Here is a 27,664-nt window from a genome sequence, read left to right on the forward strand (position 1 = left end):
GGAAGATGTATTGGGCGAGGTACATTTATGATTTTTTAATTGGAGGAGTTCTGAGGTTTCAGGGTGTAGGGAAGAAGACAGTGGATGGATGTATGTTCGCATTACTGGTGAGCCGTATATCCCTAACATTTGATTTGTTGTTTGTTATTTTATAGTATACCTTGTTTATAACAATTACTATAACTTTCAGATTATATATCTCCATGCTAACAAGCATAGAGATTTAGGAAGATATAATGGGAGAGAACCGTGGATCAGAGACTGGTCGCTTGTTTATCTGAAGAAGATGGATGAAGAGGAAAGCACATCTCACTCGGTGAGGCATATGATATATATATATAGTGATAAGTGTGAAAGATATGTTAATCGGATCACTGCTTTTAAGCTCTAACGTAAATAAAACTTATACGTTGTCCACTGTAGGAGTTTCTAAATTTAATTGGAAGAATGTATGGGTCACCAAAAAAGCACAACCATGTATCAAAGAGAGGATGCATTAAGAAAAAAATAAAGTTTAATAGAAAGACTCGTAAAGAAGCTCTCACGGTAGATGAAAACGAGACCGACATACCGGCTGGTCATGCATCACTTGCTGAATTTGATCAACAACCTTCCAAAAAAAGGCAATTCAACGATTTATTACTTTTGTTATAAACTTTTATTGCTCTAACCTGCGTCTTTTTAATATTATTATAGTATAAAAATCTTTTAGATTTTGCGTCTTTTTAATCGTATATAAAGTTTTACCATGTATAAAGTAATTAATTATTTATCTAATTTTAGAAGTGTGATATTGATGCTGTAGCTAGTAAATCTATATTTTAAAAACTGTTGGAGATACTTATTTTGAGCATGGCAATAGACCTTACACATGTAAATACATCTTTTTGTGTTTTAGCATTAATTCCATAACATAATAAATTTTGATGACTATGTGTTCTCTCCCGTTAAGTAATGCCAATACTAGTGACTTTAAATAGTATTACGAATAGCTAAATCTTGTCTTATTAGTTTGGATGTTATGTATATAAGACTCCTGATGTTATTCGTGTGGCCTTATGGATGTTAACTGATTGGAATTACGGATGTTATTGTCCATTCTGTACTATACTTGGGTGTACTAGATTTACTTGGTCGGATTATATTTGTGCTAGGTGACCTTTTTAATTATCACTTATAGTTGTTCATCTTCCAATTTATTTAAACAGAAAATGTAGCCAAGGTTCACAAAACGGATGCATTGGGGGGATAAAGTGTCCACGAACAAGACATGTATCAAAATGCCTACGGGGGAGGAGACATTGGCCGACATGCCAGTGGTAAATGCAACAGATGATAATGTTAAGGATGGACATTCAAAGGAAAGGCAAGTTATTGAATTTTCAGTTATCGTATGAAGTTTTAATGCTTTAACTTGCCTCATTGTAATAATATACTAGTATAATTTTTTTTTTGGGCAACTGCGTTGACATAATTTATCATTACATTTGTTTGCATATAATATTTTACCATATATAAAGTACTTTTAATATACGTTACCTACGTATAATATTGTGCTTATTTGAGAAGAATGGCAAAATTAGGGGTTGTAACTGGTATATTTATCTTGAATAGGAGTTTGAATAGCTAATATTTTATCATTTAAATTCGGATGTTATGCATGCCTCATACCCGATGTTATCTGTCTGGCATTATGGTTGCTAACTGGTTGGCAATGTAGATGTTACTATCCATTCTTTACTTTATTCTGCACGAAGAAGCTTTGGGTAAACTTTAGAATTAACATCATTTACAAAATTAAGCGTACTATATTTACTTGATTAGATCAGATTTGTATCAAGTGTCTTTTGTTATTATCACTTATAGGTGCTCAACTTCTAATTTATTTAAGAGTCCCAAAACAGGTCCATTAGGGGGAATACTGTGAGTATGAGGTGGACATGTGCTGAAATGCCCAAAGGAGATGAGACAATGCCTGACACACCTGTTGGAAACGAAACAGATGATAATATTGATGAAGGACCTTCAAATCAAAGGCAAGTTAGATGAATTTAACAATACTACGAATTATTGAAAATTATAGTAGTTGTGAGACTCTTTTACCTCTGACTCTTTCCTTCTTTTGAGGTGGAATGTTTAATCAACTTTCTTTATTTTAGTTTTGGCTCAGATAAGAGCACTCAGTTAAGAGCACTTAATTGTTAATGACTGTGCAGGGAACCCGGAGAACTTGCAATGGTAGTGTATGTTGCACCAGAGGACCCAGCTCAAGTTGACTTTCCAATCCTGTCATTCTCGCTTGGCATCACTCAGATGCACATACCGGACTCACCGCCCGGATCTCCGGTAACAAATGATCGAAATGCGACTCCGGAACCTGAAGCACCAGAAAACATAACAACAAAAGCTGTGGTGGACACACTAATGCCATCTGGGGGTGCTGCAAGGCCTACAGGTGATGACATGAACAGGATATACAAGTGGGTGACAGATCGGAGGGGTGGAAAGAATACCACGCTCGTGTGGATTCGCAATGGTGATGATGTTCAGCTGTAGCAAGCGGATCTTCAATCACTGGGATGGCGTAGAAGAGTAAGTGATATGGTAAGAGCAAACAAAAAAACTGTAATCAATTGCTATATATGTGTTCTGCATTAAAGTGCCATGAAATATAATACGTTTACTCTATTTAGGTGGTTGATTACTGTTGTGCCATGTTCAATGCTTCGAGCAACGCAAGGTTTTGCACGGATTTTTACTGTATTCCACCGAGACTAATGGTTAGTGCAATATGTCCTTACCCACTTAATATTAATTAATACCATAATTGCCTCGGTGAAGGATACTCTAAATTATTACTTTAGGTGTTTAACTAATGCAAAATGGGTTTACAGGCCATAATATTGACTGATGATAACATTGAACGATGTGCTGGGATGAATACTGGTTTTGTCCCTGTTCTTAGCAACTTCATGGGCCGCGGGCAACACTGGTTCGATGCGGGGAAGGCGAAAAAAGTTGATTATGTCAGTAATTTACGTACTTACTTATCCACACACAAAATCTATTTTTTCATTACAAGAATATGAAAAAAATAACTATATGCTAACATGCTTTATTCAACGATGAAGTGGTTTGTTCCAGTGTGCCGAGATGATCACTGGTGGCTATATGTACTCCACTGGAAGACTGATAACCTATGGGTGTTAGACTCCATGCACAATGGCCCACACTCAGAGCGCCGAGAGAAAATAGATAAATATGTAGTAAGTGAAAATAGATTTAATGATGCATATTTTTTCGGGTGTTAGGTGTTGCCTTCCATGTTTTTTTTTATATTTTCCTCCCTAATTTTTTCTGTCTGGCTTGTCGAAGGGCTTTCTTCTCTAAGAGTTAGCAGCAACTGTAGACCCGAATGTAGTATTCACAGCTGAGGGCTATGAGTGTTGCTATGAAACAAGGCTCCAAAAACAACCAAATTGGTAAGTCTAGAGATGAAAATGAAGAAGGGATTAAAAAATCAACCAACACAAATTTTAATATATTGGCACGACTTTTTGTCATTTGTGTTGCATAGGTGGGACTGTGGTGTATACGTCATGAAATGGATCGAAATGTGGGATCCAAAGAGCTTGGCAGAGAATGAATTGAACATGCCTATTTGGACGACGGTTAGTGAAATCCAAAACATATGCTGATGCTTATTTGCGTATTTAATAATTGATAAATAACTTTTCTTGGATGAATTCTACTTATGCTGGCTGGATTTATATTTGCTTCTTTAGAGTATTCTATACCAAACACAAATACATCTGTTTGTGACCACAGGCCCAGCTGCAACAAATTCGAAAAGAAATTGTAACTGACATTCTAATTTGCAAAGACAACATCTCTAGGAGTGAGGTAGATGGTGTACTCAATGTACCATGTCGTCATGTGGAGGATAGGAAAAGAAGAAAACTCTTGAAGATCCTTGGACGAACCCACGGACAAGATCACTGGTTCGAAGGGCAGAACGGGCAAAGAAAGCTAAACGGAACTATAAGCCATAAATTGAGATTAGAGTTGGTCAGTGTGTGTTTTTTGTTAATTTGATTTCAGAATTTAGTGGATGTTATTTTTATATACAAATGGATGTTATCGGATATAAACCAAAATCGGGTTCATCTTTTTTAAAGGGGTACCTATATTGGGCAGCAGGGTAAATATATTCACAAACAATTGATTAGGACTAGAGTTGCTGTGTGTATTTACGGTTGATATGGTTGCAGGATTTAAGTGATTTTATCATGAAATATTTGTGAAAGGTTTTGGATTTGAACTGGAAAAAAAAACACAATAATTCAATATCCCAGTTAATATTTATGTATTAAAAAAATTGTTTTTAAATTGTTAGTATATTTTTTTAATACGTGTTTGGCTTGTTTTTGGTCAAATCGAGAACACGTTGATTGAATTTTGAATTATCTTTCGAATATACAATTATCCATGCTTAACAGGCAGCTAAAAATATGTATGCCCAAGCAATAAATGCTCGATCGTGGATGTTATTCTAATAAATTAAAGGATGTTATTGGATGTAAATAAAATACATGTCTGGATATGGCTTTTTGATGTGTAATTTTTTAAATAATAAAAAAAAGACCTTATTGTGTACGAATACTTTTGGATATTCAATTTTAAACTTCATGTATTGCACCACATTATCGTAATGATCAAATTATCAACTAAATATTTATTATTTTTAATATTAGTAACAAATAATAACGGTAATAAAGAGTAAAAGAATAAAAAATTTGTATATTAGTTGCCCAAGTCTGTTATTGTATTTTGTTTAATAATGGTAGATGAAGCAGTAGTAAGGTAAAATAAAGTTGAGTATAGTGATTTACATAAAATAAATCTAATAAACCACCAAAATCATGATAACGTGAAATAACATTAAAGCATGGGCAAAGTACAAAGTAGTTGCTAAACTCTAATGCTTATGATATGTAGTGCTGTTAAACTTCGAATCCTCCAAGAATGCTTCCTGTGGAAAAAAATTTAAAAACAAAACAAAAGAGAAAACAATAAGTAAATGGACATGACATTAATGCTATGAAAAATACACTAGGTACACATACACAATTGTTCGGCGTTATGGAATGAATTCAATAGTGATATGAAGGAGCCAGAGTGCGTAGCCAAATTGTTTGTCATTTTTGAACAAGCCCGTTGCGTATCTTTGTAGGAAGATGTCACATTTGGAGGATATGGTTGTGCATTACCATTAAGCCCCTTAACACGCAAATCATATTGAAAGATAACATCACCACTTATCGTCCATTCAACCCACTTAAAATAAACAAATGACGTGAAAAAGGGGGTAGATCTCATATTTACCTTGTTGTGATTGTGAGTGTTCTTGTTTTTGCGTGCCCTCTTTTTAATAGATTTTTCTATATCTGCCCCAAGTCTGGTGGACGTTGGACGACCTCGGGTAGGAACACGACGTGGGCCATGTAGCTCATCCATGCTAACGGGACACTCATCACGCGTATGTGAGTAAATCGCACTTGGTACATGTGCAGCTTGATGCTCGGATTCCTTGTGTTCTTTGAGCTTCTGCCGAGCATTGTCCATGGCATCACGCAATATAGCAGCAACCTCTGGAGTAGCCACAAAATCCTGAGCGACGTTGTAAAAATCAGAACACAATTGCCTAAAAATGGTCATGCTTTCATCAGAACGGTCCATGTCAATGCTACTCCTGATGTATGTATGTCTCCGACTAACATTCTTACTCCATCGGGATAGAATGTATTGTGAGGACACTACTGTCACATGAAAATGTAGAAGAACAGCAAGACTGTGACAGCATAGAATACCATTCGATTGGAACATAAAGCAATCACATTGAACGTCTGATGACTGCGAGCAATACATGACTTGGTATCTGCTATACACTGACATGTCAAACACCATCTTTTGTTGGTCAACTTCACAAACTATACTTGTGCCATGATGGTTGACTGAGGAGATATCACAATCGGCCTTTTTTATAAATTGATCCTGAACGTCTCGAAACATGGAGTTTGTATATTCTCTCTGGAACTGCTTCTCTATTGGTGAGCTGGAAACACAATGGATAATACCCCTTAAATCAGCAGCGTCACGCTCAAGCTCCTTTTGCTCCTTGTCTATAACATAGTTTTGGTATTGGCAAACAAATTACAGCAAAGAGCTCTTACTATTTAAGTACTTATCGAAAACTGAATGCATGCTCTCACTACGCTGTGTGCTCCTCATGCCAGCCCAAAATTTATCCTTGAAAAATACTGGCACCCACATGTGTCGGTCAGCAAATATATTTGCAAATGAACAGGAAAAACCAAAAATGCAAAAAAAACAAAAATAGCATCAGTTAACCCATAAGTGTAACATCCATATTGACTATAAAATAACATTTATAAAGAAGTCACACAAAGGCAGCAATGAACCGGAAGATTATACTACCATTTAGCCACCTAGAATTGTGGAGGTCATACTCTTCAATAAAATCGTGTCAATTTCTCTCAAATGAGTCCTTAGATCTAGATTCATACACAATCCTCTTCATACATGTGATGAGCTGATCGAAACGACGGTAACCTACCATCTTGTTTGGTATCTTTTTTAGGATATGCCATATGCATCATCTATAGCGTGTGTGTGGTAATGTGGTCTCTAATGTAGATCGCATCTGCAGCGACTGATCTGTTATAACACATATAGGGGCCTTACCCATGCACTTCAACCAAGTACGAAAAAGCCATTCGAATGTACGAGTGTCCTCATTCCGCAATAATGTGCACCCAAGAAGCATAGACATCCCATGGTGGTTGACACCTATGAAAGACCCAAACGGCATGTCGTACCTAAACAATAGAAATATAAAAACATGATATGTAGGTGGAAACTCCAAATGCCTTGGATGGAAAAAAGTCTAATTTCGTACAACAGAAAAATAATAATTCCGTACCTATTAGTCTTGTAAGTAGTGTCAAATGTCACGACATCACCAAAATATTCCCATGCAGCTCTACACTGAGCATCGGCCCAAAACACATTTCTAATGCTATGGTTTTTGTCCACATCTATTTCAAAGAAAAAGTTCGGATTGAGCTCTTTCATCCGTGAGAAGTGCTTAAGTAAATCTTTTGGATCCGTCTCATCCCCGGAAATGCGTAAGTGACGACTAATGTAACTTTTAACATCATTCTCTGTAAAGGTGAGGTTGGCAAGGCCACCGACTGCATTGGCTAGTGCCTGGTACGTCTTACTAGGTCTAATGCCAGCTTGGTCATTTTGCTGTATCAGGTCCTTTACATGCATACTTAGCTGACGGTTTGCTGAGAACATTCCAGATAGCTTCAGATTAAGCAGGTGTGAGTGGGATACCTCTACTCGAGAAATCCTCCACTGCCCTGTCATTTTATCAAATGCCAAATAGCAACAGGCTTTGCAGTTTGTTGAGGCCACCGTTTTCCTTCTCTTGGGTGCCTTTATGTAACAACCCAATTTTCAGTACGCCTAGGACATACCAGAAACTGAGTGCTACCAATTTGTCATCCTATATATTATCTATTATCTATTATATGAGCCTGATTCATTGTTAAAAGCGTAGTTAGTTAGCGAAGTACTTTTTTTTTTTGAAAATATTTGGATTAATAGACGGATTCATTCATAATCAACTCACAGATGATAACAGATAAAACAGTTATAAGCAACCACACATAAATACATCACAAGTAGCTAGCAACATTCAGTTATCCAGCCTTTATTAGAGTATAGACCTTTAGTTAGAACACCCCTAAATATAGCTAGATAATAACTATATTCATATACATACATATAACATCCCAGGTCCTGACCTGTTCAAGAGGTCCCTAAGCTGGCACCTAGGCTAGCCTAGACTCTATACTCACCTAGTCCCTCTAAACTACTAAACTGAGGGAAAGTACGTTCTAAGTCTTCACAACTCAACTTAGGTGGAACGTCATCAAAAGATAGAACATCATCTGCTACTTCCCTGCACGATCAGACTTTTCCACAGGACGTCTCTCTGGTACCTCATGAAGTATCCACAAAATAGGAATCTCGTACACAGGATTTAGGTTAAAGTACGCATACGAAGGGGTGCAGACGTTGGCTGGTCTCACAGTATCTACATATAATCAGAGAACGATATTCACCCTAGACTCAGAAGACTATCTAGAGCAGAATCCTCTTCTTGCGAACGGTCATCAGCGAACTATGGTAAGGTACTCTTACTTCCATCTGAAGGGGGAAGGGAGAGAGAAGGGGTAAGAACTGGGGAGTTCTTAGTAGGGTCGGGGTTATTAGTTACGTTCATTAATTCTATGTTGTTTAGCAGACTATTAGCAGAATACAAGGAAGCAGTAATTAGAAAACACAGATAAGTAGAGAAGATAGAGAAAACAGATAGCAGAACACAAACAGAAGAATACAAGAAAATATCACAAGCGCAGAGAATGGAATACAAACAAGGAAAGCATACATTCATACCACAAACATAACAAAGGAAATGCGCAACCAAGTATGATGCATGTCTAGCCCTAGTGCAGGTAATGAGCTCATCTGTCGGTTACTAACCCGCTCCCGACGTTATCCAGCAACCTCTGTCTGGATAAGGCTTTCCTATTGGCTATACCCCTGTGTACAGGAAATAAACCCTCTGCCACCACAGGGTCCACTGCACGCAAGACATAACACATCTGCCACTGCAGGGATGTACGCTGACACACCTTCTGTATACAGGAAATAAACCCTCTGCCACTACAGAAATGGAACAGGTGGTCACGGTACTTCTGTAGCAGGAAATAACCCCTCTGCCTTACAGAAATAAAATATGGATCTGTACCATAGGAAATCGTTCTCACTGATCACACCATTATCTATCTGACTGCCTCACTGCAGCAGATGATCATACAAGTATATCTGGAGTTGCCTTAACGCAACAAATGAATAAACACATCTATTGGGTTGCCTCAAGAAACAAATAAATATCTCTTGGGTTGCCTCAAGCAACAAATCATCACATAATCATTCTCATTATCATCATTCATCATCATTCTCATTATTCATCATCATTTTCATATTTTTATGCAGTACCTCTTTCTTTCTCTGTTCAATCATACTGTACAAACTTTACATCTTTCACTTTTACAACATCTTAATTCAAACCATTTCTTTTTATCACATTACTCTTTTCTCTTTGTCTTTTTACTTTGCTCTGATTACTCTTTTCTCTGTATCCCTTTACTCTGATCTGGTTACTCTGTTCTATGTGTTTCTTTACTTTGCTCTGATTTCTCTGTTTAACGTATGTATTTAAAGCTTATGTAAATTTCGGTATGAATAGTTAGTCTGTCCCAAGTATAGGTTCATTAAGTCTATACTGAAACAGTTTAACTTTTCATATAATACCTAACCCTATTCGCAATTCCAGGACTAACTATGTTGCCCTAGTTCGTTCACTAGTCTCTGTCTGTTTTTCTGCCATTAAAATTTTACAGACTTTTTCTTCGATTTTTATCTTTTCTTCAACTTTTTATCTTTTATTTATCTTTGTCTCACTAATATGTTTTTACCACTCCCTAAGTGTTTTATGAAGGTAATTATGAGATTATGCGCTTAAAGTTGTCTTTCTAAAGCTTTTACAGAAAACTGCATTTTCTGCATTATTTTATTATTTTTATTAAAATATTATTTTTAATTAAATATTATTATTTAATATTTTATTATTATTTAATATTTTATTACTAAATTTTTGAAAATTACCTTAACTTTACCTTTTAACTTTTAAAATTAACTTTTTACCACCCGTAACTTTTAATATTTTTACTTTAACCACCCTAACTTTCAGAAATTACATAATAACCCCCCAAACACCAAATTAATTACTTCCTTGCCCTTTTATGAATTAAAAAGGTGTTCTTCATTGTTTTTTACCACACTCAAAGTGTTCTTCATGTTCTTCACAAACTCTTCAGATTCTTTCTCTGTTTTTACCCGTTTTTCAGTCTTTTCAGCAACCGATTTTTACTATAATTCATAATAAATTAGCAGCCACTAAAACCCCATCTTTTCTACATGATTTTAACACAAATTGAACCTCAATTTAAGTTCTAGGGTTCGTTTTTCCAGCAGCCACAAGAACACACATTCATAGCTTGAATTTCATCAAATTTCATCAAAATTTCACCAAATTTTCACCAAGAATCAATCATATATGCAACCAATTTTTAGCACAGCCAACTCATACAACATTCACAAAACTCAAACACAAATAATTAAGATTAATTTTGTTACACCCTACCTTGATTTGCTGCTCCAAATCCGGTTACTCTTTGAAGTGTTCTTAAAGCACTTTTTCCTCCTAAAACACATCAAGAACAACTTTAAATCCACAAACTCTCAACTGACCAAATCTCACTCAATATGTTAGGAAGAGATATCTCACCTTATACTTGCTGGAAATTCACATTTCTTGGCCCTCAAGTCAAGTTAAGCATGATTCCTAAGGAAGAACATCAAGAAAACACATGTTTTGCATGGTTTTCCTTGAAAACCGAATTGAAATGGGAGGGAGACAGCCATCTCACCTTATTTCCATCCTTGATAAGTTACATGGTTATGTAGAGGAAGAAGAGAGGATCATTTTGGTGAAATCGGAGTTTTGACTTGAGTTTTAGTTCAGAAGAAATCAAGCTTTGAAGATTAAGTGTTCATGAAAGTTTCTCTCTTTTCTCTCTTATTATTTTCGGCCAAAATAATGAAATGAGACAGCCTTGGAGGTCTTGGGGGTGTAGGGTGAGTTGTGATTGGTTGGCTTGGAGGTGATTTAAAATAATATTAAAATATCTCTGGTGTACAACTACTAAAACTAGGTGTATCGAAACACTCGTAAAAACATCTCTAAAAATTATTTTCTGAGCTACTAGCATAAATGACACTAGTAACATATTTATTATGAGAATAGTACATGTATAATGAGGCCTTAGCATTGCTAAATTCATCAGAGAGTGTTGGTGCTAAGCTGCACCAGTAAACCGTAAACCCGGTTAAACCGATTTTCTGTTTTTAACTAAAACTGACCAGGTAACCTTATAATATTATCAAGAAGCTTCTAATACTAATATAATGATAATATCATCCTATTATCTCTCTTCTCTCATAAATCAAGTCCGGTTCATCAAACTGAGACTATTTACAAAAAACCAAATCAAAACTTCTAACCGATACGGTTCAAAAACCAGGTTCTTCGTGACCGCGTTATCGAGCTTGTCTCGGAAAAGGTTCTAACTTAAAGATGACATAATGACAATGAGGATTGAGATACTTGATGATATATCAAAGGTTTTCCACTTACTGATCTTCCGGAGAAATCCGTACTTTCAGAAAAGATTTCGTGTTCTCGAAAATCGGAGTTGTTACATTCCACCCTCCTAAAAGAAAATTCTGCCCTCAAAATTTCAGTTACCTGAGAATAGATGCGAGTAATCAGCTCTCATCTTATCTTCCGATTCCCAAGTGTGCTCTTCTTCTCCTCTTGGTTCGCATGCTACTTTGACTAAGCGAACAGTCTTGCCTCTTAGCTGCTTATCACTTCTTTCTACGATCTGAACTGGTGATGCTTGATATGTCAAATCATTTTATAACTGTACTGTTTCTGGTTGTGAAACGTGACTATCATCGGGAACATATTTCTTAAGTTGCGAGACATAAAAAAAACATCATGAAGGTTTGATAAATAAGGAGGAAGGGCTATTTGATAAGCTACTAGACCGACTCTTTTAAGTATTTGGAAAGGTTCTATGTATCGTGGGTTAAGCTTCTTAGTCTTAAGGGCTCTACCTATTCCAGTAATCGAAGTTACTTCTAAAAAGACATGATCTCCCTCACTAAACTCTAAGGGTCTACGTCTATTATCGGCATAGCTCTTTTGACAGCTCTGTGCGGTCTGGATCTTCTGGCGAATCCCCTTTATCTTCTCAGTAGTTTCTTGCACTAAGTCTGGACCTAAGACACTAGCTTCTCCATCATCATTCCAACACAATGGTGTCTGACATCTCCTTCCGTAGAGAGCTTCATATGGTGCCATCCCGATACTTTGTTGGTAACTGTTGTTGTAGACGAACTCGACCAATGGCAAATACCTATCCCAACTGCCCTGGTTATCCATCACACAAGATCTTAACATGTCTTCCAATGTCTGGATTGTTCGCTCTGATTGTCCGTCTATCTGAGGATGGTATGCTGTACTCATATGCAATTCTGTTCCTAAAGCTTTCTAGAAAGCTCCCCATAATCTGGAAGTAAACCTCGGATCTCGATCTAAAACAATTGACGAAGGTATCCCGTGCAATTGTACGATTTCTTGAATATATAGCCGTGCTAGCCTTTCTAAAGTATAGTCAACTCGAATCGGAAGAAAATGTGTTGATTCTGTTAACCTGTCCACAATCACCCAAATAGCATCGTGTCCTGTTGAGGTCCTTGGCAATCCCGTGACAAAATCCATAGTGATCTGCCACCACGTTCGCTTTTCCTGGGTGATAACTTAACTTAAAATCATAGTCCTTCAGGAACTCCATCCACCTTCGCTGTCGCATATTAAGATCCTTCTGGTCAAAGATATACTTTAAACTTTTGTGGTCAGAGAAAACTTCTAGTTGAGCGCCATACAAATAGTGTCTCCAGATCTTCAGAGCAAACACTACTGCAGCCAACTCCAAGTCATGCGTCGGATAATTTCGTTCATGAGGTCTCAGCTGCCGGGAAGCATAGGCTACCACATTTTTGTCTTGGATCAGCACACATCCAAGTCCTTTATGAGAGGCGTCACAGTATACTTCAAAAGGTTTCTGTGGGTCGGGTAGTACTAATACAGGTGCAGTTGTTAACTTCTCCTTAAGCATCTTGAAACTTCTATCACACTCAGCCATCCAAACGAACGGAACTTCCTTTCGTGTAAGGTAAGTCAGAGGTAAGGCTATCTGTGAAAACCCTTTAATAAAGCTCCGGTAATATCCAGCAAGTCCGAGAAAACTCCGAACTTCTGTAACGATCGTAGGTGGTTCCCATTGCACTACTACTTCAATTTTTGAAGGATCCACTGCAATTCCTCCCTGTGATATAACATGTCCCAAAAATGCCACATTCTCTGTCCAGAACTCGCACTTTGATAGTTTAGCATATAACTTTCGAGTCCTTAGTATCTGCAATACAGTCCTTAGATGCTCTTCATGCTCTCTTTCTGTCTTCGAATAGATGAGAATATCGTCTATGAAGACTACTATGAACTGATCAAGGTACGGACGGAAAATACGATTCATGTAATCCATGAAAATCGCAGGAGCATTAGTTAGTCCAAACGACATAACCGTATACTCATAGTGACCATATCGAGTTCTAAATGCAGTCTTCGGTATATCTGACTCTTTCACTCGAATCTAGTGATAGCCCGATCGCAAATCAATCTTCGAAAACACAGTTGCACCTTTTAACTAATCCATCAAATCATCTATTCGTGGAAGTGGGTACTTGTTCTTGATAGTGACTTTATTTAACTATCGGTAATCTACACAAAGTCACATTCCACCATCCTTCTTCTTTACTAGCAACATCGGAGCTCTCCAAGGTGATGCGCTGGGACGAATAAATTTTTTTCCAAGTAGCTCATCCAACTGCTTCTTCAACTCTGCAAGTTCCAGTGGTGACATCCGGTACGGTGCTATGGAAATCGGTCTGGTTCCAGGTACAAGTTCATTGCTGAATTCTATCTCTCGCTGAGGAGGAAACTCATGTATGTCGTCCGAAAAAATATCAGGAAATTCCTTCACCACTTGGATTCGTTCTAAGCTTAGTTCACTATCATTTGAGCTAGCCGCTAACAGAACGTACCCCTCACAATCACTCCCATCTAATGCAACTCTTACAGAATTCCGATATAAAGTATGAGACAGAAATGGTTTAATATCTAAACTATCAGACGGAATAACAGCAGTTCTTTCATAGCAATCAAGGAAAACATGATACTTAGATAACCAATCTAACCCTAGAATAACTTCTAAACCACATAGAGGCAAACAGATTAGATCATGTATAAAAGTTCTGTTCCTAATAGTGAATGGTACTTGCAGGCACACTAAACTAGTCAAAGCATTTTGGGATGCAGGTGTATGGACAATCAGATCAAAGTTCAACTCAGAGAAATCTAGTCCAAACTCACGAGCAACAGTTAAAGAAACAAAGGAATGCGATGCACCCGAGTCATACAGTACAGTTAGAAATCGATCTTTGACAATACACTGACCTTGGATCAGGGCGTCTGATTGCATAGCATCATCAGTAGTCATGGCAAACACTCGACCTTGTTGCTGGGTTCGTACTAGATTCCGAAAAAACTTTCTTGGGTACATCCTAGCTGTGTGTCCAGATTCCTCACAAGTAAAATAAGCGTTCATTCCTTACAGCATCCAAATATAACATAACCATAACCATGGAGATCATAACAGCTATGAGGATAACTGTGCCTCGCATCGATTCGTCATTCGGAACTCGATTAAACTATGTCTATTGACAAACCCCATTTGTAGGGTTTATCTTGTGCTTGATTTAGGGGATTTTATCACCTTTTACCCACATTTATTCAATGAATTAGCATGGTTTTACATATTCTCCTTTAATTGTGCTTAAGAGTGAAAACATGCTTTTTAGGTCCTTAATTGTTTAATCTTGATTTACCTTTGATTCCATTAGATGCCTTGATGTGTTTGCCAAGTGATTTCAGATTTAGGAGGCAAGGATTGGATCAAGGGAATGAAGGAAAAGCATGTAAAAATGGAGAACTCATGAAGAAATGAGGGAATCGCAAAAGCTGTCAAACCGACCTCTCCGCACTTAAACGACCATAACTTGAGCTACAGAGGTCCAAACGATGCGGTTCCAGTTGCGTTGGAAAGCTAACATCCAGGGCTTCGAAACGATATAAGATTTGCTATGGTTGAACCGCGCATGGTGACGCGTACGCGCATAGTACACGCATGCGCCGTTGCTGCCACCTGGTTCACTTAAAACAAAACGTGGCCAGCGAATTCTAAAGCCTTGTGGGCCCAATCCAACTCATTTCTGATGCTATTTAAGCCAAGGATTGAAGGGGGAATGAGATACTTTTCATACTTTAGATGTTAGTTATCATTAGTTTAGCTTTAGCTTAGTTTAGTAGTGAGAATTAGTTTCTAGAGAGAGAAGCTCTCACTTCTCTCTAGAATTAGGATTAGATTTAGTTCAATAATCTTAGATCTAGATTTTAATCTTTGCTTTCTTCTACTTCTACCTCTCAATTCTTTGTTGTTACATTCATTCTTCTTCCATTCTTTTGTTGTAATTTCCTTTATGTTGTTCTTATGTTTTGTTGTAGATCTACTATTGTTCATTACATTTTCTTTCAATTCAATAAGAGGTAATTCATGTAGATCTTGTTTCCTTTAATTGTTGTTGTTAATTTTTTACATTTGATTGTAGTTAGAATTAATTCTTGTTGTTGATTTACTATGTTTTTCTTTTGTGCCTTCCAAGTGTTTGATGAAATGCTTGGTTGGATTTTAGAGTAGAGTTTTATGTTCTTGGCTTGGAAAGGTAACTTAGGAACTCTTGAGTTACTAATGTCCAAGTAATTGATGATTGGGATTCATTGACTCTAGTTCTCACTAATTGAATTAGTGGAGAGTTAAGACTTATGGACTAGGATTGATATAGCTCATTTGACTTTCCTTTACTACTAGTTAGAGGATGATTTAATGAGATTAATCCTTGCCAATTCTCATATTGTGGTTAGTGATTAGGATAGAGATCTTTGACCACCAACCCTTGCCAAGACCTTTTTAGCCATTAGTTTACTTTCTTACCATTTATCTTTCATGCTTCATATCAAAACCCCAAATATAACTCACAACCGATAACAAGACACTTCATTACAATTTCTAGGGAGAACGACCCGAGGTTTGAATACTTCGGTTTATAAATTTTAGGGGTTTGTTTTAGTGACAAACAACTTTTTGTATGAAAGGATTAGTGATTGGTTTAGAAACTATACTTGCAACGAGATTTCATTTGTGAAATTCTAAACCATCAAAAATCTAATCGTCATCTATTCGCAGTCATTAAGGTCCTATCCGCACCAAACAATCAACATTAAGGTGATCAGTCTTAATATTTTAAGTTAGGCACGAACATTCCCAAAATGAGCACTCATAGACATTCATGCCAAATGTATCTTGAAGATACCCTAACATCATGAGACACACAAGCAGAGTATGCAATGAAGCATAGTCAGTCCACTCCCCAGGCTCTACTGAGAACGAACTGCTCTGATACTAAATTATAACGACCCAATTTTCAGTACACCTAGGACATACCAGAAACTGAGTGCTACCAATTTGTCATCCTATATATTATCTATTATCTATTATATGAGCCTGATTCGTTGTTAAAAGCGTAGTTAGTTAGCGAGGTACTTTTTTTTTTTGAAAACATTTGGATTAATAGATGGATTCATTCATAATCAACTCATAGCTGATAACAGATAAAACAGTTATAAGCAACCACATATAAATACATCACAAGTAGCTAGCAACATTCAGTTATCCAGCCTTTATTAGAGTATAGACCTTTAGTTAGAACACCCCTAGATATAGCTAGATAATAACTATATTCATATACATACATATAACATCCCAGGTCCTAACCTGTTCAAGAGGTCCCTAAGCTGGCACCTAGGCTAGCCTAGACTCTATACTCACCTAGTCCCTCTAAACTACTAAACTGAGGGAAAGTATGTTCTAAGTCTTCACAACTCAAGTCAGGTGGAACGTCATCAAAAGATAGAACATCATCTGCTACTTCCCTGCATGATCAGACTTTTCCACAGGACGTCTCTCTGGTATCTCATGAAGTATCCACAAAATAGGAATCTCGTACACAGGATTTAGGTTAAAGTGCACATACGAAGGGGTGCAGACGTTGGCTGGTCTCACAGTATCTACATATAATCAGAGAACGATATTCACCCTAGACTTAGAAGACTATCTAGAGCAGAATCCTCTTCTTGCGAACGGTCATCAGCGAACTATGGTAAGGTACTCTTACTTCCATCTGAAGGGGGAAGGGAGAGAGAAGGGGTAAGAACTGGGGAGTTCTTAGTAGGGTCGGGGTTATTAGTTACGTTCATTAATTCTATGTTGTTTAGCAGACTATTAGCAGAATACAAGGAAGCAGTAATTAGAAAACACAGATAAGTAGAGAAGATAGAGAAAACAGATAGCAGAACACAAACAGAAGAATACAAGAAAATATCACAAGCGCAGAGAATGGAATACAAACAAGGAAAGCATACATTCATACCACAAACATAACAAAGGAAATGCGCAACCAAGTATGATGCATGTCTAGCCCTAGTGCAGGTAATGAGCTCATCTGTCGGTTACTAACCCGCTCCCAACGTTATCCAGCAACCTCTGTCTGGATAAGGCTTTCCTATTAGCTATACCCCTGTGTACAGAAAATAACCCCTCTTTTTCCCACAGGGTCCACTGCACGCAGGAAATAACACATCTGCCACTGTAGGGATGTATGCCGACACACCTTCTGTATACAGGAAATAACCCCTCTGCCACTACAGAAATGAGACAGGTGGTCACGGTACTTCTGTAGTAGGAAATAACCCCTCTGCCTTACAGAAATAAAATATGGATCTGTACCGTAGGAAAGCGTTCTCAGTGATCACACCATTATCTATCTGACTGCCTCACTGCAGCAGATGATCATACAAGTATATCTGGAGTTGCCTTAACGCAACAAATGAATAAACACATCTCTTGGGTTGCCTCAAGCAACAAATCATCACGTAATCATTCTCATTATCATCATTCATCATCATTCTCATTATTCATCATCATTTTCACATTTTTATGCAGTACCTCTTTCTTTCTCTGTTCAATCATACTGTACAAACTTTACATCTTTCACTTTTACAACATCTTAATTCAAACCATTTCTTTTTATCACATTACTCTTTTCTCTTTGTCTTTTTACTTTGCTCTGATTACTCTTTTCTCTGTATCCCTTTACTCTGCTCTGGTTACTCTGTTCTCTATGTTTCTTTACTCTGCTCTGATTTCTCTGTTTAACGTATGTATTTAAAGCTTATGTAAATTTCGGTATGAATAGTTAGTCTGTCCCAAGTATAGTTTCATTAAGTCTATACTGAAACATTTTAACTTTTCATATAATACCTAACCCTATTCGCAATTCCAGGACTAACTATGTTGCCCTAGTTCGTTCACTAGTTTCTGTCTGTTTTTCTGCCATTAAAATTTTACAGACTTTTTCTTCGATTTTTATCTTTTCTTCAACTTTTTATCTTTTATTTATCTTTGCCTCACTAATATGTTTTTACCACTTCCTAAGTGTTTTATGAAGGTAATTATGAGATTCTGCGCTTAAAGTTGTCTTTCTAAAGCTTTTACAAAAAACTGCCTTTTTTGTATTATTTTATTATTTTTATTAAAATATTATTTTTAATTAAATATTATTATTTAATATTTTATTATTATTTAATATTTTATTACTAAATTTTCGAAAATTACCTTAACTTTACCTTTTAACCTTTAAAATTAACTTTTTACCACCCGTAACTTTTAATATTTCTACTTTAACCACCCTAACTTTCAGAAATTACATAATAACCCCCCAAACACCAAATTAATTACTTCCTTGCCCTTTTATGAATCAAAAAGGTGTTCTTCATTGTTCTTCACCACACTCAAAGTGTTCTTCATGTTCTTCACAAATTCTTCAGATTCTTTCTCTGTTTTTACCCGTTTTTCAGTCTTTTCAGCAACCGATTTTTACTATAATTCATAATAAATTAGCAGCCACTAAAACCCCATCTTTTCTACATGATTTTAACACAAATTGAACCTCAATTTAAGCTCTAGGGTTCATTTTTCCAGCAGCCACAAGAACACACATTCATAGCTTGAATTTCATCAAATTTCATCAAAATTTCACCAAATTTTCACCAAGAATCAATCATATATGCAACCAATTTTTAGCACAGCCAAATCATACAATATTCACACAACTCAAACACAAATAATCAAGATTAATTTCATTACACCCTACCTTGATTTGCTGCTCCAAATCCGGTTACTCTTTGAAGTGTTCTTAAAGCACTTTTTCCTCCTAAAATACATCAAGAACAACTTTAAATCCACAAACTCTCAACTGACCAAATCTCACTTAGTATGTTAGGAAGAGATATCTCACCTTAGACTTGCTGGAAATTCACGTTTCTTGGCCCTCAAGTCAAGTTAAGCATGATTCCTAAGGAAGAACATCAAGAAAACACATGTTTTGTATGGTTTTCCTTGAAAACCGAATTGAAATGGGAGGGAGACAGCCATCTCACCTTATTTCCATCCTTGATAAGTTACATGGTTATGTAGAGGAAGAAGAGAGGATCATTTTGGTGAAATCGGAGTTTTGATTTGAGTTTTAGTTCAAAAGAAATCAAGCTTTGAAGATTAAGTGTTCATGAAAGTTTCTCTCTTTTCTCTCTTGTTATTTTCGGCCAAAATGATGAAATGAGACAGACTTGGAGGTCTTGGGGGTGTAGGGTGAGTTGTGATTGGTTGGCTTGGAGGTGGTTTAAAATAATATTAAAATATCTCTGGTGTACAACTACTAAAACTAGGTGTATCGGAACACTCGTAAAAACATCTCTAAAAATTATTTTCTGAGCTACTAGCATAAATGACACTAGTAACATATTTATTATGAGAATAGTACATGTATAATGAGGCCTTAGCATTGCTAAATTCATCAGAGAGTGTTGGTGCTAAGCTGCACCAGTAAACCGTAAACCCGGTTAAATCGATTTTCTGTTTTTAACTAAAACTGACCAGGTAACCTTATAATATTATTCAAGAAGCTTCTAATACTAATATAATGATAATATCATCCTATTATCTCTCTTCTCTCATAAATCGAGTTCGGTCGTCAAACTGAGACTATTTACAAAAAACCAAATCAAAACTTCTAACCGATACGGTTCAAAAACCAGGTTCTTCGTGACCGCGTTATCGAGCTTGTCTCGGAAAAGGTTCTAACTTAAAGATGACATAATGACAATGAGGATTGAGATACTTGATGATATATCAAAGGTTTTCCCCTTACTGATCTTCCGGAGAAATCCGTACTTTCAGCAAAGATTTCGTGTTCTCGAAAACCGGGGTTGTTACACTTTACACGGGATGTGTGGTATCCATCTCTGTTACAATGCAAAGCCTGATTAACAACCACCCTCTGATCGTTTATGGTCTCCCAGCCGGTGGTTCTTATTTTGACGACAAATCCAGTCCTAGCCGCATATCGATAATAATATGCACGCGCATCTTCTAATGTGCCGAAGCACATTCCCTCCTCGGGATCTACCTCCTCGTCACCATTGGCTTGGTTTATGACCTGGAAAAAAATAAAGAAAGAAAAAAAAACAAATGAAACTCTACCTAATAGTTAACTATACAAAAGTGGCTAATTTCACTATCGAGTATAACAAATAAAACACAATACTATAATTTTAGGTGCTAATTTCATTTTATTATGTATGTTAACGTTGATGTTAACTTCATGTAATTATTTTTTTATTTAAATATATTTTTTATTTTTTTTATTTACATTCTCTATTATATTTTAAGTAATTTAGAATAAAATATTATAAAAAAGTTATTGGTCATAAAAATACTTATTTCTATGATTTATCTCTCATTTAAATTAAAACACATATAAGAGGATGAAAACATTCATGTCCTAACGTTTCTTTTCAAGAACAGGCGCAATGGTTGCTTATGTGTTCCAATAATAATAATAATAATAATAATAATAATAATAAAAGATATCAATTATCAAAGCATAAACCACAAAAAAGGCATATTTATGAAAATAAAAGAGGAATAAGGCGGAAGATATAGTAGGGACCATAGCTTCTATTTCTTCAGATTTTGTTTTAAAATCTTTTAAATAAATTTTCTCTGAAAAGCATTTTATTTTAAACAGTTAAATTATAGAATAAGTCCAATGTTGTTTATCAATATTTTTATTAACTCGAATTTTGATTTAAAAAATTATTTTGTAATGCTTTAGCAAAATTAAACATAAAATTTAAATTTTGAGAATTGAATGAAATTCTATATTAATTAGAATATCAATGAATGCTATGTGTACGAAAGCGTGATAATATATGATAGTCTTGGTTATATTGTTTGTGATGATGCTAAAACTTATTTGCTGGTGCAAAAAAAATTTTTTTTTTTGAGATAAATAGCAAACAAATAATGGTAAAAAAATGTTACGCATATAACTAAAATGCTAAAAAATACATAAAAAATAATCCGGGTTATTACCATATCTCATCAGAACTAGTGTAGTTTTCTATATTCTCAGAAATTGATTGACTGGCAACAATTACACTGGGTGAGTTTGTCTGTTGTTCAAATTCTTCAGCACCTTCTGTCATAGGTGCTGTATTAAGGTCGATATCAATTGCCATAGAAATTACAATGATAAAAATAATTTCTTGTAAAATTTCTTGGCTTATACACTATTGTGCTTGCAATGGTGTTATTCTTGTGATTTTTGAATGAATACAATTGAATTAACATAAAGTATATATTAGGATAGGTTTCATGTTTCATATTTCAAATAATTGATGATAAATACCATAACGGATAAAGAATCAATTGTAATTATTTAATGTAATTGATATTATAATTACCGTTCTTAAATATAATTATTATTAATCTTTATTGTATTTTTATATATAAAAATCAAATCATAAAAATGAATATTAAGTATTGATTACAATAGTGCCTAATAAAAAGGGATATGCTTTTCTAATTAATATCATTAATAAGTATATATGATAAGTACGGTGATAAGTAGAATAATAAGAGAGTGAAGTAAAAAATAAAACTGTTATTAAGTAATATAAATGAAGTAAAATATAAAAAATTTTAGCTGATTATGGCTGAAAAATTTTGGTTACCAAACTTTTTTCCTCATATATTGGTAGGATCATAAAACAATCAACATATACTGATTCTTCTCATAACACTGTAAGCATATTAATTATAGTTTTAATGATTTATTTGTAATAAATAACAATGAAGATCATTAAAAGGAATTTAAACTGCTCTATCCAAAGGCGGCGCATAATAAATAAACACATGATGATTGATATTCAGTTATATAAATAATTTACAAGCAAAAAATGGCAACACACTTCTTGAAAAACTACAAGTATATTAATTGTAGCGTATATGATTTATTTTCAACAAACGATAATTAATTGTAACCTATATGATTTAAACTGCTCTATTCAAAATACCCCAAACTTTATTACATGACGTTTGGTATGAAATTATTTACATATACCAAATTATTTACATAATTTACAAATGAAAAATAACTATGCAATTCTTCTCGTAAACCCATTAGCTTATTAATTATAGCCCTTATAATCTATTTCCAACAAATAACAATCATGATTACCATATAAAATTAAAACTGCTCCATTCAACTATCATGTGACCAAAACACAATGTGGAATTTACAAAGTAGTTTAAAGCAATACGGTTCGGTCCTTACATAAATCATCGGGTTTACGAACCGACCGATAAACCATTCGGGAACAGGTGAATGGAACCCGAATCACAACCTAGACACTTCTAATTTTTCTCGAAAAAAAAAACAACAGCAGAAAGAGGATCGATCCAGATGAAGCGGCGGACGGTGGCCGTGAAAGCGGCGGAACGTCTACTAATGTGAAGACAAAAACCATGAGTGAGAGTGAAAAACGAGACGGACACAACGAGAAAGGGAGACAGAGACGTGTATGAGAAGGCGAGCTCTAGCATGGAGTGATAAAGAGGCTGCGTGCGGGGAATGGATCCTCTCCATTGTTAAAAAAAATTGAGGGTGTAAAGTGTGATCTCTAGTCTTTTATTGTTCTTTCTCATATTTATTATTGATCCCACTTACAAAATTAATGGTAGGAGATTACACTTTACTCTCTCAATTGTTAAAAAAAATTGAGAGGATCCATTCCCCTGCGTGCGAATGAGATGAGAGAAGTGACGATTTTCAATTTTTATTCAATTTTGTGACTAGTAACAGAAAGTAAGAAGCTGTGGTATGCAATTGTTGAGAATGAATTCATTCATTAGGTTTCTAAATTGAGGTTAATAATTTATGCTTTTTGAGTTTAGAATTTAAACCAGATAGATTTTATTTAATTTTTTGTTTTTTTATGTCTATACAAAATTAGTTTGTCTTGTCGGTTGATTTTTTTTTTGTTACGGAGGAGGTGTAGGTGTTTTGTAGAGTTATGGAAGATGGGGTTTTACACCGTTATGTGGGACAGCTTTTTTATCAGAATTAATGTGGAAAAATCGGACCCTCCGAGTTCTTTATTTCCAAAAATTTATATGCAAATCGGATGGTCCGTTTTGCTTGGAGGAGATGAAACTCACATCATGAAAATCAGACCCTGCTATTTCTCATGGAACAAATCGGATGGTCCGTTTTGTTCGTTGGGGAAGTAGGTTCTAGTAGTCGCATGGTCCGAGTTGTGTGTATATATATAGTTGTGAAGTTCCCAAACCATAGATAGCCGACCAGATCCAAGTTTGTTAATCTTCTTCGACTTCTCTTCTTCTTTCTCAGGTGTGTGGTCTGTATTGTTGGGTTGGAAAAAAATAGTTGCTGGTAAAGTTTTTGTTTTCGTTTTAGTGAGTGATAGGAATGGATGATAGAGTCATTTTAAAAGTGTATTATTCTTTGATGTACTCTATCTTTGTTTTATATTAATTTATTTTATTTTTTATTTTTACTTTGTAAAATTTATAATTGTAATTATTATATACTATGTTATTTATTATCAAAATTTTGTATAATATAAACTATGATCCTATAAAAAAAAGGACAAAATAAATAAAAAATTAATTATAAGTAACAATAGAGCTATAAATAATAAAAATTTATAGTCTAAAATAATACTAAATTAAAGAGTACGGGTAATATTAGAAAAATTATAGAATATTTTTTTTGTTTAACATTATAAAATTTATAGTACTTTCTTTTATATTTTTTATTGTATTTATTTATTTATATAATAAATATTTTTTATATTATTTTTCTTAGGTTCTGTTTTTGCATGTATATAAAAAAATAATTTAAAGTAATTTTTATAATGTAAAGTTCCGGACGATCAACATTTCTAGGTTTTAATTTCTTTGACATTTAGATTTATTTTTTAGTTCAAACAGATGAAGCAAAAATGGTTGAGGGTGGAAGAAGATGAAGACTTCAAAGCTGGCTGGAGAAGAAAGGAAAAATGAAATTTCTGGGTACGCATGCAATAGAGGGGGTTGGTTATGCTAAATGGACACCGTCTCTAGGGAGCACCCGGCCGGTAAATGGAGTAGCAACAAATCAGACGGTCCGCTTTAGCACCACCCCAATGTCAAGCACCCCTACTCCCCATATCAGCGTCTAGCACTATGCCTCCGTATTAAAATTCAAAAGCGTTGTCTACTGTATGTATTCTTCTTTATTTGAAAAAATCTTTACGTGTTTTTTTTCTTTTTTACTAAATATAAAACTTGATTTTTTTTATTTTTTATTACTAATATTGATTTTTTAAGATATTAATATACAAAAATATGATTTTTTAAAACAAAAAGTTCTTATCCCTAACATTTTTTTTTTTCTTAGCACAACCTCTATTCTTGGAGTTTTAAAATATAATAAAATTTCAACAAAAAAAGGAATTTACAATGATTCTTATTGTGCGTTGGTGCAATATTCTAGGAGTATTCCATTAATTGCTGAGGAAATCATGCTGTTTACATTAAGTTGTAATTAATATTATTTTTTAACAAATAAAGTTTAATTTTTTGGAATAATCTTTCATTTTTAATAGAACAAATTATTACGATGAGTTGATTCTTTAATTTTATTGACCTAAATATTTTTGGTTTGGAATTATTCATGGAGATAATAGTTGTTTTTTTCCAAACACGAATACTATGATTTATTCCAATGGAGATATAAAATGATTGAAATCAAATTACCAATTAAATACTATAAGATAGATTTAATTTAAGAGAAAGACTAGGGACAGTAATTTTATTAAAATTTAGCTAGCACTTAATCAGAAAAAGAACAGTGAATAATCTCACAGCATTAGATATAATTTCACACCATTAAAAATTATAATAATAACTAATTAATGACTACAAATCACAACATATGTCGCCCACTAACACTCCTCTTAATTTAATAAGTTAGTTATGTACATAATATTTTAGATAATTAACTATTTTAAATATTTTGTGTTACATTATATAAAAGTTGTTTATATTGTTGAATGTTTATAATTAATTATGAGTTTTTTTTTTTTTTGCAAGCTGCATGTAAGAAAATAAAAGCAGAACAAATAATGAGGCAAACATTATGGCAGACAATACATACTTTATCCATGGGTACTTAACTCTGAGTTATAGTTCATAATAAAACACTAATACCATGATATAGTGATAAAATTAGTAAAGATATAATAAACCCTAAACCCTAAAATCGTTAATTATAAATTAAAAAATTAATATACTCTTATTATTTTTAATAGGGTTAAGTATGCTTTTGGTCCCTAACGTAGAGGTTGAAAATTTATTTAGTTTCCGGCCTTTTTTCACTACAAAATGGTCCAAAAGGTTTAACTTAATTTTAAAATCATCCTTTGGACGAAAATACACCTCCCCTCTTCTTTCCCAAAATTAACCAGAAGCAGAAGCGCAGAGGCACAAGCAAACGCGGAAATAGAAGCAGGCAGAAGCAAAAAGTAGAAGCAGAATAACAACAATCAAGCAACAACAACCATCAGAACAACAATAACAATAACAATAAATAATGAAATCAGAGCAACAACAAAAGCAGAACCAGAAGCAGAAACAAAAATAGAAGCAGGCAGAAGTAGAAGCAACCAAAGCATCAATAATAACAATGGAATAAAAGGAATAAATAGAAGCAACCAGAAGCATCAACAACAACAACAACAACAACAAAAATGGAACAAACAAAAGCAAAACACCTTCCTTTAAATCTAAAAAATTAAAGAAAAAAGGAATAAAAAACTGAAACAACACTGCAGGGGAAGGGATGCGGTGGTGGTGGGGGAGGAGGGGCTGCGGCAGTAAAATACGAATCACGAGGGGAGGAGAGTTGCGGTGGTGGTGGCGGATTGCGTGGAAAGGGCTGCGGCAGTGGTGGTAACGCCGCGAATTGCGACGAAAACGGCGATGCGGTGGTGGCGAGCTGCAAATTGACGAGGAGAGAGCTGTGGTGGTCGGCGGTGCTGCGAATCGCGACGAGGGCAGGGGTATGGCGACGAGAACGACTCCGTTCCTCTCTTCTCTTTCTCTCTCCCTCTGCTCTCTCCTCTCTTGTCGTTAGTGTCAGTGTGTGCTGAGGAAGAAAAGAGCAGCGACGTGGAAGCAGCGGTGGCGGCATGGAGCATCGACCTTCCCCCTTCCCCCTTCCCCTTCTTCCCTGGAAACAACACTCCCCCCCCCCAAAGTGTGACCTTCCCTGAATCCCTTCCCCCTTTCCCGTTTTCTTTTTTTATTTTATATTTTTTTTAGTTAAGAGTAATTTGGTAATAAAAATAAAAAATTAGTAAAAATAACGATTTTAAAACTAAGTTAAACCTTCGAGACTATTTTGTAGCGAAAAAATGTCGAAGATGAAATAAATTTTTGGCGTCTACGTTAGGGACCGAAATCGTACTTAACCCTTTTTAATACGACTACATTTACAATACTCCCTAATAGTTTGGTAAATCACTAGTTTATAAAGTCTTTAATTATTTAATGAATTAATACTCCATATATATATATATATTATTTTAAACATTTTTAAATTAGTTTTTCGGAGTTAAAATTTCCATTATATCCTTCATATTTATTTTACCTTTTCTGCTTTAAATTAAAAAATCTTTTATATTTATTTTACTTCATAGCTCTCTTTCTCAAATCTCACTTCTAACCATATCCATCACCACCGTTCACCACTGTCACCGAAATCTCGTTCAACGTCGCATCTCCTTCATCATTTCCATTGTCGCGTCGCCGTCTTGGAGCCACTTCGCCTCGCTGGCTTAGTGTCTCGCAGGCTGCAACCGTACTCGCGTCGTAGCTATCTTCTCTTCACTGTGGTTACTCGCCGCCTACTTCTCCCCTATGGTGTGAGTGGTGATGTTATTGTGCTACTCTGTTCTTGACACCTTCAGCATCCTCCATTCTTGTGCTGCTGTGATTCTCTACTGCCATTCTGCTTCTAATTTCCTGTCGTCGTTCGATTTGCCTAAGCCATGTTTTGTTCTTTTGGTTGCTCTGTTTAGTCTATCTTGAATCTATTCCTGTATTCTGGATCTGTTCTTTTATTAAGGATATGTTATTGTTCCTATTCTTCAAATTTTTATTTCAAATAGAATATTTTT

The 27,664-nt window shown here is 35.2% G+C and overlaps 1 protein-coding gene across 1 annotated transcript; it reads right to left on the reverse strand.

The window, feature by feature from the left end:
- Positions 1-4,978: 4,978 nt before the first annotated feature.
- Positions 4,979-26,676, reverse strand: LOC140183053 (protein FAR1-RELATED SEQUENCE 1-like). The gene is made up of 6 exons (XM_072231054.1): positions 26,302-26,676; positions 20,310-20,574; positions 7,004-7,448; positions 6,808-6,899; positions 5,566-6,182; positions 4,979-5,032 (listed from the first exon to the last, which is right to left on the reverse strand). Exons 1-6 carry the CDS (start codon positions 26,674-26,676, stop codon positions 4,979-4,981), a joined length of 1,848 nt encoding a protein of 615 aa, XP_072087155.1.
- Between the last annotated feature and the right edge of the window lie 988 nt (positions 26,677-27,664).

This window comes from Arachis hypogaea, chromosome 20 (assembly GCF_003086295.3).
Source record: "Arachis hypogaea cultivar Tifrunner chromosome 20, arahy.Tifrunner.gnm2.J5K5, whole genome shotgun sequence".
Taxonomy (NCBI): domain Eukaryota; kingdom Viridiplantae; phylum Streptophyta; class Magnoliopsida; order Fabales; family Fabaceae; genus Arachis; species Arachis hypogaea.